The sequence below is a fragment of the Arvicanthis niloticus genome, chromosome 27 (genome assembly GCF_011762505.2).
Source record: "Arvicanthis niloticus isolate mArvNil1 chromosome 27, mArvNil1.pat.X, whole genome shotgun sequence".
Lineage (NCBI taxonomy): Eukaryota > Metazoa > Chordata > Mammalia > Rodentia > Muridae > Arvicanthis > Arvicanthis niloticus.
The window spans coordinates 21,402,234-21,418,127 of record NC_133435.1 but is presented as its reverse complement, the minus strand read 5'-3'; the positions used below and the strand labels follow the sequence as shown (position 1 = coordinate 21,418,127).

General features: G+C 44.4%; 1 protein-coding gene across 1 annotated transcript in view; it reads right to left on the bottom strand.

The window, feature by feature from the left end:
- The window catches only part of Wdfy3 (WD repeat and FYVE domain containing 3), a 223,789-nt gene that overhangs the window by 18,471 nt on the left and 189,424 nt on the right, over positions 1-15,894 (bottom strand). The window contains 11 exon segments of the mRNA XM_076926347.1: positions 389-601; positions 777-868; positions 3,303-3,456; positions 4,892-4,998; positions 5,791-5,908; positions 7,327-7,446; positions 7,638-7,692; positions 9,267-9,347; positions 11,984-12,069; positions 12,601-12,721; positions 14,762-14,910. Coding sequence (XP_076782462.1) covers positions 389-601; positions 777-868; positions 3,303-3,456; positions 4,892-4,998; positions 5,791-5,908; positions 7,327-7,446; positions 7,638-7,692; positions 9,267-9,347; positions 11,984-12,069; positions 12,601-12,721; positions 14,762-14,910 — 1,296 coding nt within the window.

The window sequence follows — 15,894 nt, the reverse complement described above, 5'->3', positions numbered from 1 at the left end:
TTGGCTTCCTGATGGACCCGAAACCTGGAGCTGCTCTCTTCAGGGTTCTTCACCACGGTAACAGCAATGGCACTAAACAGTGGCAGCTAAGTCATCTGCTTCTCTGTCTGCGTTCTTCTGCAGCGTGTGTGTGTGTGTGTGTGTGTGTGTGTATGTGTGTGTGTGTGTGTGTGTGTGCGCACATGTGCCACACAACAAAGATTCTACTTATGTGGACTGTAAAGTGGAAAGGAGAGCAATGACAAGCCACCTATGGAATTTAATGAGTGAACGGCATGACTGCATTAGTAACTGAGTCTGAACTACTTGTATGATCATCTACCAATCGAGAGAAATATGCCACACTTACAAAATGCACCAGACCCACTAATGATGAGAACACCCATACCTGCTTAGGGATCTGACCAAAGTTGTTAATGAACCCGATGGTGGCCGTCTCCTTCAGTGGGTCATTTATGTTGTAGATATCCACTTGACCCTCATAAAACAGGTGATGGAAGACGTTCACAGCCTCTACTGCTGCGGGGCCCTGCTGCTTATAGCCAAAGATCAGGTCGATCCACTCGTGCAGGTGGGCGCTCACGTAATCACACTCCAGGGCCTGGGATTCCAAAACAGGCGGAATCACTGTCTGGCTTTTATTACTTGTTCCCAAAGATAAAAAAAACTTGGCTGCGGTCAACAGGAGTTAAAGTACTTAAGAACCACAGGGACAATGCTCAGGGTCCCCTTTCCACGCTGTGGTCACTGGCCAACCGAGTCGCAAGCTTCCCTACCTCACGGTGGACTCGGATGAACTCTCTTGGATCCCCCTTAGCCCAGGGCGGAAGGATAACATCTCCAAGCTTGGTGCCATTTTGTTTACAGCCTGAGCAGACGGACACATTGGGAATAAAATGTAAGGACGAGTTCAGCGGTTAGTGTCCTACTGAAGAGACAAAACCTCTGTGCCAGATGCAATACCACAGCTACTCAGCTTCACCACAGAACACCCCCCTTGCCCTTTCCTGCGGTCGTCTGCCCTGGAGTCTCTCCAAGGCTGCTCCGTGGAGCACGCCTCAGAAAGACTGCTAACTATTAGCAAAACCAAGCAAAACTCTCTCGAGTGTCTTTTGTAAAGTTGACGTTACTAAGTTAAACAGTTCCTTCCTGTAAGATTCCTCAGGGCTCTGCTAGGCTAAGCTTATGGTCCTTTAAGAGCAACACAGCAGTTTCTAGAATGCTGTCAGCTGCAAATCTCTTTTCAACGACATACACGTGGCCACCGGAGTATTTTATGATAACTTCAGTACATGAGCTTTCTCTTCTTTTGATACAATATATATGAGTATGTATGTACACACACACACACACATTTATAGACAGGGTCTCTATTGTGTAGCTCTGGCTGCCCTTGAACTCACAGAGATCCACCTGCCTATATCTCCCGAGTGCTGGGATGAAAGGTGTGGGCCACCTGGCTGATATTTAAAATTTTAAGAGGCTTCTATAGAACACACATATTTTGCAGTGATTACTCTCACTAGAAAATAAAATCTGAAACATGTTTTTGGAATGTTGAAAGAAAAAATACTTGGAAAGACTGGGGCCACTTAGCAGAAACAAAAATATCGTTTTGTAGTAAATACTATTATTCCAGATTATATGGGATAATCTGACATTATTAAAGAAATCATCTGAGGCCAGCATGGTGATCACATCATAATCCCAACACTTAGGATGGATGGGGAGATGGGGAATGCACATTGGAGGCCAGCCTGGGCTACATAGCAAGTTACAGGCCAGCATGGGCTAGGAAATAAGATTTTCAACTTTAAGAAAAAAACCAAACTATCGGCTGTAAGATTTAAAAAACTAGTTGGAATTATCATCCTACAAAGTTTTTATTGTTAATGAAATAACTCTAGAAAGTCATGTTAGCTTAGACTCTTCCTGAGTCTAAGTGAGGTCAGCGCTGTGACAGATGCCTGTACACAGTGAACCAGGGACGGACCTCACAGCAGTCGGTTATATAAACGCTGTGTTCAGAGGCTCAGCAAGTAGGGCTGTTTTCAAATTTCAGAGCCTGGGCTGTATCCAAGACAAAGACAGGAAAACTACTTTCCATAGAAACTCTTGAGTGTGCATCACTGGGACCTGATCATTTATAATGTGGCATACAGAAAAAACCAGTTTACTGACCAGTGTGTTGACTGGGTTAGATTTTCTGTATGACTTATGACAAAATGTTCAATCATTATCATGACCACACCCCTCTAACCCCCTCAAGTGACACCCCCCATGTGTGTGCTCGTGAAAGTGCATGGATGCCTGCAGAGGCCAGAGGAGTCAGATCTGCAACTGGAGTCACAGGCAGTTGTGAGCCCACTTGCAAGGCTCTGGGAATAGAACTAGAATCCTCTGCAAGATGGTTCTTACTCTTAACCACTGAGGCACCTGTCTAGCCTCACTGAAACAAGAAATAATCTGTAGGCCTCTTGACAAATACTGCACCTTTAAGGAATACATATGTCATGATGTATTTCCAGAGCTGCCAGTCATCTTACAGATGTGGAAGGCAGTGCAGAGCAGACAACCCTTGGTTTACATGGTCTGCAGCCCCCCACCCTCACCCCCCAACCCTGGCTCCTAAGTGCTGGGACTGAGATGTGCTGGATAAACACAGGCCATTAAGAAAGGAAAACAGAAGAGTATCTGGCTGAAATATTCCTAAGTAGAAACAGTGACGATTTCAAAGAAGTCCTCAGAAGCATGGGTCAGCAAATCGTGATCCAAGAAAATCTAATGGAAGCCAAACACCCTTCCTTTACCTGCCAGGTAGCAGAAGAAACACTATGCATGTAATTTTTCTCTCAAGACTTGCTGATTTAGTACTCCCCCCACACCGTAGAAAATAGGACACTCACAGGATAAAGAAACATGATTTAAACTATTTTTCTAGTTTTCTAACGAATGAGCACATCAACAGATAATGCCTTGGGCAACATACCAGATTGAAATGATACATGAGACATTAAAGATCACTCCTGAGTATGAATAGGTTTTCAATAGTAGTGTTTCTCACATATATTTCTATGCCACAGAAACAACATGCCCCTGACTACTGGACACTGCCCACCTAGTGTTAAGTCTCCCATGGACACTCAGCTGAACCCACTCTTCAGAGGCACGAGATCACTCTCTCTGTGCTTCATGTACACATCCCCCCAAGGGGAGTCAGCAAAGCAGGGTGGATCACAGCACTGAGAACAATCACATGCCTCCCTCCACCAACATTCCTATGAAGTCCCACTTCTACATACCTAGATCAAAGTTGTTAGAATTGAACAGGAATTCTGGCAAGTAAAAAAATTCTGGGATAAGTTCTTTCACATCTGCCATGTTGTGCTTTGATGCTGAGTACCAGGCCTCACGGACACTGTGGAACATCCGGTCTGCCAGGTCAAAGTGGCCGCCCTACGGGCAGGAGGAAGCATGTTTCTATTAGCGAACCACTGAGCCACAAAAGCTTCTGTCAAGTTCAAGGGCTTAAAAACCTCAAATACTTTTGGTTACATTCTGATTTCTTGCATTAAATAATCAAAACTTTACAATCTCTCTTTTTGGTGTATTCTTTACAAAGGATGCCTAGTGTATCTGTTTTGTAGTCCAAGCAAAATTCAAATATGAAGATTGTAAAAACTCATTTAAAATATTAGTCTTTAGGGAGACAGTTAAGACCAGAAGGAGACTAAAACTCTCCCATGGTTGGATGAAGCCCTGAGGAAAGATTCTCATATAAACCACGTGTAATCAGCAAGACAAGCTTCCAGGTATGGACTGTTTGGCCAATTCCACCTTCTACACTAAGTTACAAAGTAACTGGTTTCCATGGGGGATTCTTTCACAGTTGATGCTGGTTAGGTCCCCGACTTCCCTGTCAGGCTAATAGAAATTAACAGGGCATCCAAGTTCTCACAGCCATGAGACTGGAGTAGAAGGTCACGAGAGGTTAAGGGGACACAAGTCAGCGAGCACTTTTACCTACACAGCCCCTAGACATGTCAGCTTCTAGTTCTTACCCCATCTGTGCCTCAGTGACTGTGGAGGTGTGCCTATGACAGTGGCTACAGGAGAATGCTGGTGGCTGCCGGTGGCTGCCAGTGGCTGCCCAGGCTGCCTGCTCTGGACTGTTTCTCACTTCATTCCTTGCTCAGGACTTTCTTACTTCCTAACTCTGCTCTGAGGACCCCTGCCCCTTGCTGTCCCACCTCCCATGCCAGGCATATGCCTGCCTTGGGCCTTGTGTAGGTTCCACCGTGTGTTCCGGTGTTTGCAGGACCCCAGAGCTCCCTAAGCAGCCTCGCTTCCCTCCTTTTCCACTCCTCGGCTGTGTCTTTCTGACACATTTGATCAAATGCATTTCACAATCATTCACTCAGAGTAATTTACAGTCACTCACTAAGACCAATGCTTATTAAAACCCTGCATGTACAACATAGAGCTTTGTCCCTGTCCTCTGATATCCATCCAAACAGGGGCCAGTGCAAAGCAGGGGTTCACCAAGCATGCACTGAACAGTGACGGACAACATGGAGGGGTGACTGTAGCCATGGGCACAGCACAGCAGCTTTTAAAATAAGGCACTTGTTGAATCCAACTAAGTAAGACTAACGCCTCTCCCTGGCTGGACTATTTATGCTTCAACCACAGGATGCTGAACTTATTCACTCTAGATGAAGTCTAGTTTACTTATCAATGTAAGCCTAACAGGATTTCAGTTCTGTTCTGAACGACCAACTTGTCACCAGTAAAGCTTCAGTGTTCTTAGAAGATAACTTTTTTCGAAAGATAATTTTTAGATGAAGGCAGACTTAATTGAAATGGAAAAAAATTAAAATTTGAGTCTTACCTGAAGCCGTAAGAATATCTGTGTGAAAGGCTCCATTCTTACAAGGTACGAGGCCACGATCATTGCAGATGAATAGTGAGTGCCGTAGTGGTACGCTGGGGTCTCCCCTGCTCCAGGCAGTTGGAGCACCGTTAAGAACAAAAGAGGAAATGAGAGAAGTAAGCATGATGTTAACCAGCACGTTTGGCAATGTTAGCAATTGTGACGGGCAACAGGGTAACCAAAGGCAGCTCACTATACACAGGGCTGACCACACCACTCCACAGGGCTGTCATTGGCGGGCAGCCAGACAAGCAAACATGTCTGCCACTGTCAGCCTGGGCCGCCCCATCACTTCTAACAGCAAGCCATCGTCCACTGACGCAGAACACTGACTTTGTAGCTACTTGTTTTTTATTAGGTTATGGCTTTGTAATTAAATAGTTCTCTAAACTGCTGTCTACAGATGCAGTGCAATAGTATATGTTATTATTGCATCTTTCTTGGCAGATAGCGCAGTGGGAGGGAGAGAAAGCAAATGGGCAGAGGCTTAATTTAATAGGCTTAAATTCCCCCCCTTGCTCTATGTATTTGAGAGGGAAAAGCAGTAGTCATAACACAGTGTACAGTTCACAAATATTATCCATCATAACTTTAAAGGGACTTCTAAAGGGTACCTGAATGAAATTAAAGGAGACACAAGAAATGAATGTGTAATTCTGGAACCAAGGCAGAGGGGACAGCTTCCTGCCAGCACTCTGAGACAGCTACAACCGTCACACACTGCATGAGCACTGTTGAGTTTCTGCTTTATCACGAATGTGCAGGTGTGCACAAGTAACATCTCAGCACCTGGCAGGCGTACCCACCGGTGCCAGGGCACTAAGCAGTGTTTACTTTTGAGACTGAAATATTCTCACCATTGGGATCCTCCCAGTCCTTGTAGCGCTTCTTGTACTGGGCCAGTCGCTCATCCGTCTGTGCGCCCATCGGCTTAGCCAGGTTTCTGAATGTCTTAGGGTTAGTGAGGTCAACCTCCTGAAACACAAAACAAACCCCAATGCCGAGTCACCAGGCACCCTCTCTCCTCCCCAGCGAAGATGTGGCATCTGTAAGGGGCAGTGACCCTGGCATGGATAGTCAGAAGTAGGCTTAGTGATAAGTTTGTGAAAAAAGAAAAAAACCAGCAGAGTTTGTGGACTGTTTACCCACACCTTACATTCAGACTCAGAGCTTAGTAAGTGGTGCTGCTTGACAGGTGCTTTGGAAATTATGCATCTCACGGGGAGACTCCTAGGATCTCAATTATAGGAAGGAGGGCAACAGTCAATGCTTCTAGTGTCTAGCAAGGACACAGCAGGACAGCTTCAGGACACCTTCAACACAGAGGCTCCCACCCAGGATTAGCTCCATCTCTCTTGAAACCAGAGGACGTCATCTTTCTATGCTGGCAAGGCTGACAGAGGAGGAAGCCAGGGTCTTTTTTCAGAGGGAGGCACGCTTGGCCACTGAACAGCAGCACGGATAGAAGCTAGAAGGGGCGTGTCTTATAATGGCGCCACAGAGCTGGGGTTGTGATTATATCAGGAAGCGAGGGACCTGATGCCCTCCCCACAAGAATTCACTGTTCTGCATTTCCCTAAGCCTTGAAAAGTTTCCTATTCAGATGACAGTTAGATGTTTTCATCTCATGGGTCTTTACCCCTGACTAACCTATAAGATGCAGCCATTCACTCTACTGTGACTCAGGTTCACACAAAGTGCTCACACCTGCACAGATGGGGGAGATTGCTGAGTCTTTTCTTAAACTAGTATTTTCCTGATGACAAGCTTTCTCCAGAATTATGACAAATAAAATTTCTGATCATTCGATCAGCTCTGATTCTGGTGAGAGACAAAGTCAGATGGATTTTTGAATTCTGGACATGATTAACCTTTTTCATCTTTGTTTACAGAGGCTGGTCTTCTCTAATCTAATGGTTCTCACGTCATCAGAACCAGTCTCAGCTCCACAGACAGAAATCGAAGGGCAGAGCAGCGAGTGAGAACGTGCATATTATATGCTGTTGCTCTGGATTCCCATGTCAGGAGAAAGAACCTCATCTTCTCAGAAAGTAAAACGTATTCCTTTTAGGAAGCAGGGATATTTTGAGAAAAGGGTCATTATACATTTTTTTTCCCCTAGGCAATCGTTCAAACTGCAAAGACAGCTTCGGGTACTTACCAATGGATGCAAATTGATTAGCCTAAAGGAAACTGACTACAATTGTGAGTTAGATGGACTCAAGGATCTAACCTAATGACGTCGCATATTACATACTATATACCCATGTGTCCAAGCTAAGTCTCCTCTGTCGTCTTCACATAAAGTACTTGTGACTAGGGGCACTAAGCTGGAACACACGTACGTGAGAATTGACATTTTTCATTTCATGAACAAACTACTCAAGGTTTACCTCGGAGTCGTAGTCTGCGAGGATCCACGGGAAGACCGGGTACTGCATGAGGTCGTTGTAGGATCTGCCCGCCAGGGTGTTCAAGTGCATCAGATACTGGAAGTTGCTGATTTCACCTCTCTTAGGAAAGAAACAAAGACCCACCTTAGAGCAACAAAGGGTTTTATGTTTAAAAAACTTTATATGCAAAAATGAACATAAATGATTTCAATACATCAGCCCCGCCCCTCCCATCCAAAAAAGAGAACTGTTTCCTTTTGTGGACGGTGACACTCAAGGCAGGAAGGCCCTTCTGTGTGTGCTGTGCTCACCTCCCATCTCTGAGTCACAGACTTCTCTCCAACCAGAGTGCTGAGTAATCCAGACCTGTACAGAAGGAAGCCACGTGTGGGTCAGAGGCGAGGACCTGAGCATATACTGACCATGAGGATTTATGGTAGGGTAGCACACTGCTCAATTCATTTAAAAACTGACGCACTACATTTTGGTATGTGCACTTTGTCAGGGCATTGTAAAATGCTATTTAAGGCTATCATTACTGAGCCAATAGTTCAAACTGCAAAGACAGCTTCGGGTACTTATCAGTGGATGCAAACTGATTACACTTAATGAAACTGAGTACACATTGTGAGTTAGATGGACTCAAGGATCTAACCTAATGACGTTGTATGTTACATACTATATACCCATGTATATAGTATACACCCATGTATATAGTATACACCCATGTATATAGTATGTAACATGTATTGAAAGTTAATCACTGGTCCAGGAGTCACTGGCTACCCCTTGATTGTCTGAAGATACTTCGGTGGCACACACCAGGCTCAGTGCTACAGGTGTCATTCTCTGAGCCTACAGTCTTTCAACTGAGCATGTACACATGCAGAACTGTCTCTGGACACTAGCTAGAACACTCCTGTCACTATTGTAAGACAGAGAAGGGAAATGTTTTGTCACTATATTTATATTAACAATGAAAATGTCTAGAACTTTTTGGACTATTTCTGAGGTTAACAAGTGCACATATTTTATTTATTTTTGCTTTTGCTTAAAAAAATAAAGGCAACATTTTATCAACTTAATACTTCCGTGTGCACAGACTAGAAACAGATCATTTATAAAAGACAGGACCTTTATTAAGTTTTCCCATCTGTGAGTGTGAGTTCTAAGTTAGTTTGTAGTCTCACAACACAGCTGCTTTCCAGGTGGCCCATCACCGAGTGACTGCAAACAGCGGGGTCTGTATGGACCCTTGACATGGCTGTGGCCCAGGGGAACCTCTGAAGGACTACAAGGCAGCTGTAGGCTGCTGGGCTTGCAGCAGAACCAGAGTTTAAACTTAAAGACCAGAAGGGCAGTTGCAACAGCAGAGGGTAATCAAGACCCCATTATAGAGTACACTCCTGTAACCTGAGGACAAGAACTAAGGAAAGGTGGGCACATGGCAGAGTTAAGTCACTGACTAACAGTGCAGGTGTACTCTTAATAAGATATACAATTATACAGCAAGAAAGTATTCTGACAAACACAGTGTAAGTGTACTCCTAATGAGTTATACAATTATACAACAAGAAACCATTTTATACGATCTAAAATTTAAACAATGCTGAAAGCTCATTCATATTCAGACAAACAATTCAATCTAATAAGGGCGGGTTACAGATGAGAATGTCTGTGTGTCAGTTTGGTTTCAAAAATAAAACAATAAAAGAGAGAGAGAATGCTTTATACACATGGAAAACAGGACTAAGTAAAGGTTAAATTTCCAAAGAGGGTTTCTGAAGGTGAGAAATATAGCACTAAAAGAATAAAAGTGTGTGTTTCAAGAATTTAACTGTTTTCTATAGGAACTGATGAACAAACCCACAATTATCTCTAGATGTAAGTCATCTTAATTTCAGAGTGCAATCATTTTGATCGAGTACCACAGTACCTACCCTTGTTCCACACTGGTGTTTGGTCTCTGCCCGGACACAGACTCGGAGCTGTCCGTGAGAGAGGGCACAACTGCCAGGAACCTAAAGAAGTTAAATTACACATGAGGGCTTGGCAGGGACCTAATGCAGCCCAGAGAAGGACACGTCTTAGATCTTTGCCACAGCTGACCCTCCCACTAGCCAGGAAATGGCAGGCAAAGGGATACGTGCCCAGGATGCTGACTCTAAGGGCCCACAGCACCATCCAGGCTGGGAGCCATGCTGTCACAGGATGTGGGGAGGGCTCTGAGCACCAGTTTGCAGGATTGCAGTCAACACAGGAAGTGCTCATGAGAGACTACAGCTAAATAATCACCTGACAGTGGGGAAGACACCGTGGACAAATACTAAACAGACTTCACTAAGTGAATGGAGACGCGCTAGGTCCAGCTTCTATGTGACACTGTTAGCTTTCCGCAGATGCTCATGAGAGCAGTACATAAAGGTCTTAGATCTCAAAGAAACATCCTGGAAAGGATGTGGACCTTCAAGTTGGAATACTCTGAAGGAATTTCTAAAGGGAAGACCAGCTCATCAGTTCCCAGCACTGGGTAGGTGTGACAGTTAACATTGCCTCTGCAGCTGCTAAGTCAGGTGAAGCAGGGGGACCCACAGCTTCATCCACTCTCACACAGGCGTGGGGCAGGGTGGGTGGGTAGGAACACACCTGAGATTTACCTGCTCTCACATGTGAGGAGTTTGGATCACTACTCAGTCTAGTCTAGGGCTGAATTTAAAGGACACTCACTTATATGTTTATACACATTACATTAAATTACCTATGGCTAACTACAAAATATTAAAAACCATGGTACAAAAATGTTAAGTGTAAAACTCCAGAAAAAATTTTATTAATATATCATTAATATCTCTCTCTCTCTCTCTATATATATATATATATAGATAGATAGATAGATAGATAGATAGCTGATTACACTTATTTTATTGTTGTTAGTCTGCTGCTCTGCCTAATTTATAACTTAAGTCCTGTCATGGATGTATATATAGGCTATAAAGAAGTGTTTCTAGGATTTAGTACTATCTGCAGGTCCCTGAGGATCATGTGGCAGTCCCCACCATATAAAAGGGGACAGAGGGCACTGCACTACAGTGACACGCAGCACTCACTGCGTGGTATTAGCTATTCCTTGTGGATGTATCCGAGACTCAGAACTGAAGGGACAAGGATTACCGGGGAGTCCAGTATCCCTCGTGTACTGAGGCCTCCGTTTCTTCTGACTCACATGAGAACAAAACCACCAGGAGTATGTCCTCTGTTAGGTCTCTTCACCAATGAGAACACATGCTTAGAACTGAGCAGTAGATCTAAGTGGCTGTGCTATGTTTTCAACGGAAGGCATTCAACTTGCCCTCTCGGGCACTGAAGACTCTCAAGCAGACACTGTTTCTACAGGAACTTAGCTCTGGAGCCCCACAGCAAGGCAAAGAGAAAGGCGGAATGTTTTGAACCTGAAACATTACTTTTTAATTTTCGTTTATTATTACTGTGCATATGTACATATACATGTGGGCACGGGTGCGATGGCATGTGTGTGGAGCCTAGAAAAAAACCTTGTGGGGTAGCTTCTCTCCTACACTCTGTAAGTCCTGGAGATTGAGCTGTCACTGGACTTTGGTACCAAGGGCTTTTATCACTGAGCCATTTCTTGAGCCCACAAAAGCATTATTATTCTTTTAAATTTTATTTTATTTGTTTACCTTTGTAAGGTTGTTGGGAGCTGACTTTTAGCAGAAAGCGGCTATCAGCTTTGCAGCCATCTTGAGCCATATACCCTGACATGAGACTTGGATTACAATAGCCTACAACAGCTGAGCACACTCTGATAACATCTTGCTTTAGATACCCAGGACTTTCCTTGGGTGTGTGAGATTAAAGCTGTGTGAGATTAAAGGTGTGTGAGATTAAAGGTGTGTGACTTAAAGGTGTGACTTAGAGATCAGATTTAGAGACAAGACCTAAGGGCATGATTAAAGGCGTGACCAAAAGGCATGGCTTAGAAGTGAGACATATAAAAGGCGAGAGGCAGACAGGAGAGTTCAGAACAGTTTGGAGTAACAGAGATTCAGACACTAGGAGTAGGAGTAGACATTAGACACTCGGAAGAGAACAGATTGAGTACAACTAGGAACTAGGAACTAGGAACTCAAGACTTGGGACTTGGACTAGGAAGAGAGACTGAAGAATAAACGGGATTGAAACACACTCTGGTCTCCATTCTTCGAGTCCGTCCTCACTCTCTCTCTTGCTCAACCCCGATCCGAGGACCGGAGCAGCAGCTTGGGCCGGGATACAGTGGCCACCAAGTGCAGAGTGGAAAGGGCCTCAACATTTTAGGCCGCCCAAAGTGGGGCAGCCTAGGCCCCAACATAAGGTGACATTTTTTTTTCTCTTAGACTTTGTGATGAAACAGCCTTGGGTAGTTCTCACTCTAAGTTACCAGGAGAGAGAAATGCTATTTAATCAAGGAGCTGGCATTGTTCTAAAGGCTAGTTAGAGGAATCCTATTTTAAGAGGCTGGGAAATGACAGGAATACGTCTGCAGAGACCTTGCCTCACTGGTCTGGGTTTTAAGCAACTAGCTGAACAGGCTGCAATGGTCCTCCCCCTCCCCATCTCTTCCCAAAGCAGCATGTAAGGAATTCCTCGTGAACAAGACCTTTGGTAGACTTTATTCCGAATTCCTTTTTGAAAAGCCAGGAGGTAATTCCGTCCATCTCCAGAGAAAACTTCTACAGCGATAGGCTGAAACGTTTAGAGAAAGAGAAACAATGAAACACATCATAAAAACAAAACAAAACAAACAAACAAACAAACAAAACAATCCTCCCCCCCTCCCCCAAAAAAGCTAACTTTTTCCACTGTGGATTGCTACAGTGTAGAATTTCTTGACTGGAGAATTCATGAATTCTCTCTATTATATTAAAGCATGCAGTCAAAATTTTTTTCTTATTCTGCTCAAAATTAAAGAAAATTTTAAAAACAGAATGATAAATAGCAATTAAAAATTACACTCCTGAAATGATGGTGTAAATTTTTATATGAAGAGACAAACGTGCACTTGCATTGGAGAGCGAGGGGCGTGTGCGGAAGGGAGCTGCAGAGTTCAGACCTTGAGTCAAAAAACACAAATGCACTCTCAGGTGGTATGCAGCCTGGGATCCCAGGCTCCAGGGAGCAATGTGCATGCTGCAGTTTTCACGGCACTGGTCCATTTAAAAATTATATTTTTGGAACGAACAAAGCAGTGAAGTGTTCTGGGTACCATCCACTCACCTGCAGCAGATACCTCCTTTTATGCACCTCCTTGATGTCTTCATATGCAAAGATGCTGCATGTTCTCTTGAGTTGGCTGGGGCCTTGCCTGGCACCTCGAGGGATAATCGGTTCATGCATGCTGTGAGGAGCCAAGAGGAAAAGGAAGCACACAAAACCACAGTAGTGGATCAACTCACTGGTCAACAAAGGAGATGCCATTTTCAACAGAAGACTAGGCAGGCGAACAATGTATCAGAGTTTTTAGTTAAAGATGTGATAATCTTTCACATCTATCAGCTTCTGGTGAATATTGAACCCCTCTGAAGATTACCATCAACATGTTTTCTCTTGTTAGGACCAGCCTTTCTATCTCTCAGTTGGCATAGGATCTAAGCAAGAACATACTTAGGGACCCCTAAAAATATTTTATTTCTTTCCAAATCAGAATGGAAGGAAACGACCTACAATATTTTGATATGGATCTATCTTTATATTAACAAAACACAGTTTTATTTTTATTTTTCAAAAATCACAAAACATAAATAAAAAGTCTCTCTATATGAAAGAAGGTCTCATGGAAGTCGTCATGTGCCCTTGACTGGTGATTATTTGCTGTGTCCCCTGGGAGTGAACCAGAGATTGTGTCTCGTTAGCACCAGAGTTAGGTGTTTAGCTGAAGCTAAAGGAGGAGACAAAGCCCACACGTGTCTTCAGACCAGAGCTGATCCGATACCCACGATTACCTCAGGACTGCGAGGAGCAAAGGAGAGGGAAAAGAACTCAGCTGGTCTGCACATGTGGACTTTGGTTAACATGGTTACCATGCTTCTAATACTCAAACACAACAGCTGTTCTTTCCTTATAGCTGTGTGCACATGTCTAGGTGTGTATAGCTGTGTCTGTGTATGCACATGTGTAAGTGGAGGTGTCCTGTTCTGTCACTCTCTGCCTCACTCCTTTGCGACAGGATCCCTCACTGAGCCTGGAACATGGCGAGTAGCCACTAGCCCTATCAATTCCCCTACTTCAGTGCCTGTGTGGCCATGTGTGATGCTCTGAATATATTTGGCCCAAGGAGTGGCACTATTAGGCGGTATGGTCTTTGAGACCTTTCTCCTAGCTGCCTGGACAAGAGAGTCTTCTTCCTGACTGCCTCAGACATATGACTCTCAGCTCCTCTCCAGCACCATGTCTGCCTGCACGCTGCCATGCTTCCTACCATGCTGCTGCTGATGGACTGAACCTCTGAAACTGTAAGCCAGCTCCATCCAATTAAATGTTTGCCTTTATAAGAGTTGCTTGGGTCATGGCGTCTCTTCACAGCAGTAAAACCCTAACTAAGATACCAGGCTGCTGGTTTTGTTTTGTTTTGTTTTGTTGGGGAGGAGGGCTAGGTACAGGGATCTCAGGATTGTTTAGAAGTACCGTTACCCTCTAGCCATCTCCCCAGCCTCTGTAGCAATGATTTCAAAAGTGATCTTCCAATGAACATTTAAGTGTGCAGGTATGCTGGTTAGTTGTTTTATTAACTTGCCACAGCTAGAGCCAATTGTGAAAGCGTTCGTAAGACAGTCCTTGGGTATGTCTGTGGGTCGTTTTCTTGATTAATGATTGATGTCAGAAGGGCCAGCTCACCGTGGGCGTGCCATCCTCTAGGCTTGTGGTTGTAGGCTGTATAAGGAAGCTGAGTGAGGAGCCAATGAGTGAAGAGCTAATGAGTGAGGAGCCAATGAATGAGGAGCCAATGAGCAAGGAGCCAATAAGCAAGCTCCTCTAATTCCTGCCCTGACTTCCCCCAATGAGAGATTTTGACTGGGAGAATAGAAGGCAAATTAACCCTTTCCTCCCTAAGTTGCTTTCTGGGTACGCGACTTAATCACAGCAAGAGAACTAAACAGTAGGTTAACAAAGGCTTTAATCTGGCATATGATGCTAACGATGCAAAGACATAAAATGTAATTTTCATTTGAAGAATAAGTACTCTCTAAATGACAGCATTACCCCAAGGCACACACAGACTGGGAGGGGACTTAGGATAAGGCAGTATTGCCCTGAGGCACACACAGACTGGGAGTGACATGTTTTAGGACACAGGTTTGGGATTTAAAAACGACGCCAATATACATGTGGTCCTCTAGAGGCAGCTTTTTACTTGGTGTCTCCTCACGCATTTACTTACTTTGGAGGTAAGGTTTCAATGTCTCTTATTTCCCTGGTTGCTGTCATGGTAAATCCATCGATCACATAGAAATGCTCTTTACCAAAGAGAAGCAGCCCCTCACTGGTGTCCAGGCCCTGGACTCGAGCACAGCGGTACATGTGTTGGATCTACAAAGAAAGTCACAAATATTCCTTCCGGTAACTTCAAAAAGGTTTGGATATTTCTCCCGTTTGTTGCCGCTGCAGTAAGCCTGAAGCTAAGCACAGTAAAGCCGAGTTCATTTTCTGCCTGTAGATGTTTTTAGTAACAGGGGACAAACATTCACTCACATCATCCACTTAGGCCTGCACCCTACCCAGGACCCATCTCCTATGCCAAGCGTGTCTGTGCTAGAGTCTGTAAATGAGCTCCTGTTCTTGTGGAGGGCACAGCATGGTAGAGCAGAGGTTTGAAGCATGCAATAGAAAGATTAGAATAGGCAAGATGACATGCTGTACATGTTTTGCAGGAAAGTGAGCTCTAGAAAAGCTCCAAGCTCTGTGGCTACAGCCTCTGTAGATGTGGTCAGGGCCTCATGTCTTGGAGCATCTGCTTTTATTTGTCTCTAGCATACACTGTGGGCTTGTCATAGGCTCAAGTGAGATAAAGCACATAGACTTGTTGGCTGTCTTCTCTTCCAAAGGTCACCGTCCTTTCTGCATGAACCTCCCAGAAGCCACATGGTGGAATGTGTCCTTCACTCCCTACCCAGCCCCTGACTCCTGTGTGAGCCCAGCTGAGCAGATGCTCCGTTTCCTCACAGGGCAGGTTACTGGATCTCTCAATGTGAGTATTGTTTTCTTTTCAAAAGGCTAATTCTTAGTAAACATTCCTTCTTACTCTACTCATTTCAACACAAGTCAAAGGGGGAAAAATCAGTGACTAAATCAGAGTCAAACCAGTATCAAGTGACATCATTTGAATCTAGTTCCCGCAGCAGGAGAGAGTGCTTGAGAAAGTTTGAGAAGGGAACAGAAAATATCAAGCTGGCTACCAGAGCTGGGGGGGGAGGGGGAGGAAGACAGGAGTAGAAAGGGAAGATGGTTTCCCAGAGAGTGTGAGGTTTCATGTGGAGTGGGGAGTGTGTTTCAGTGACTATCTTTTATAAACTA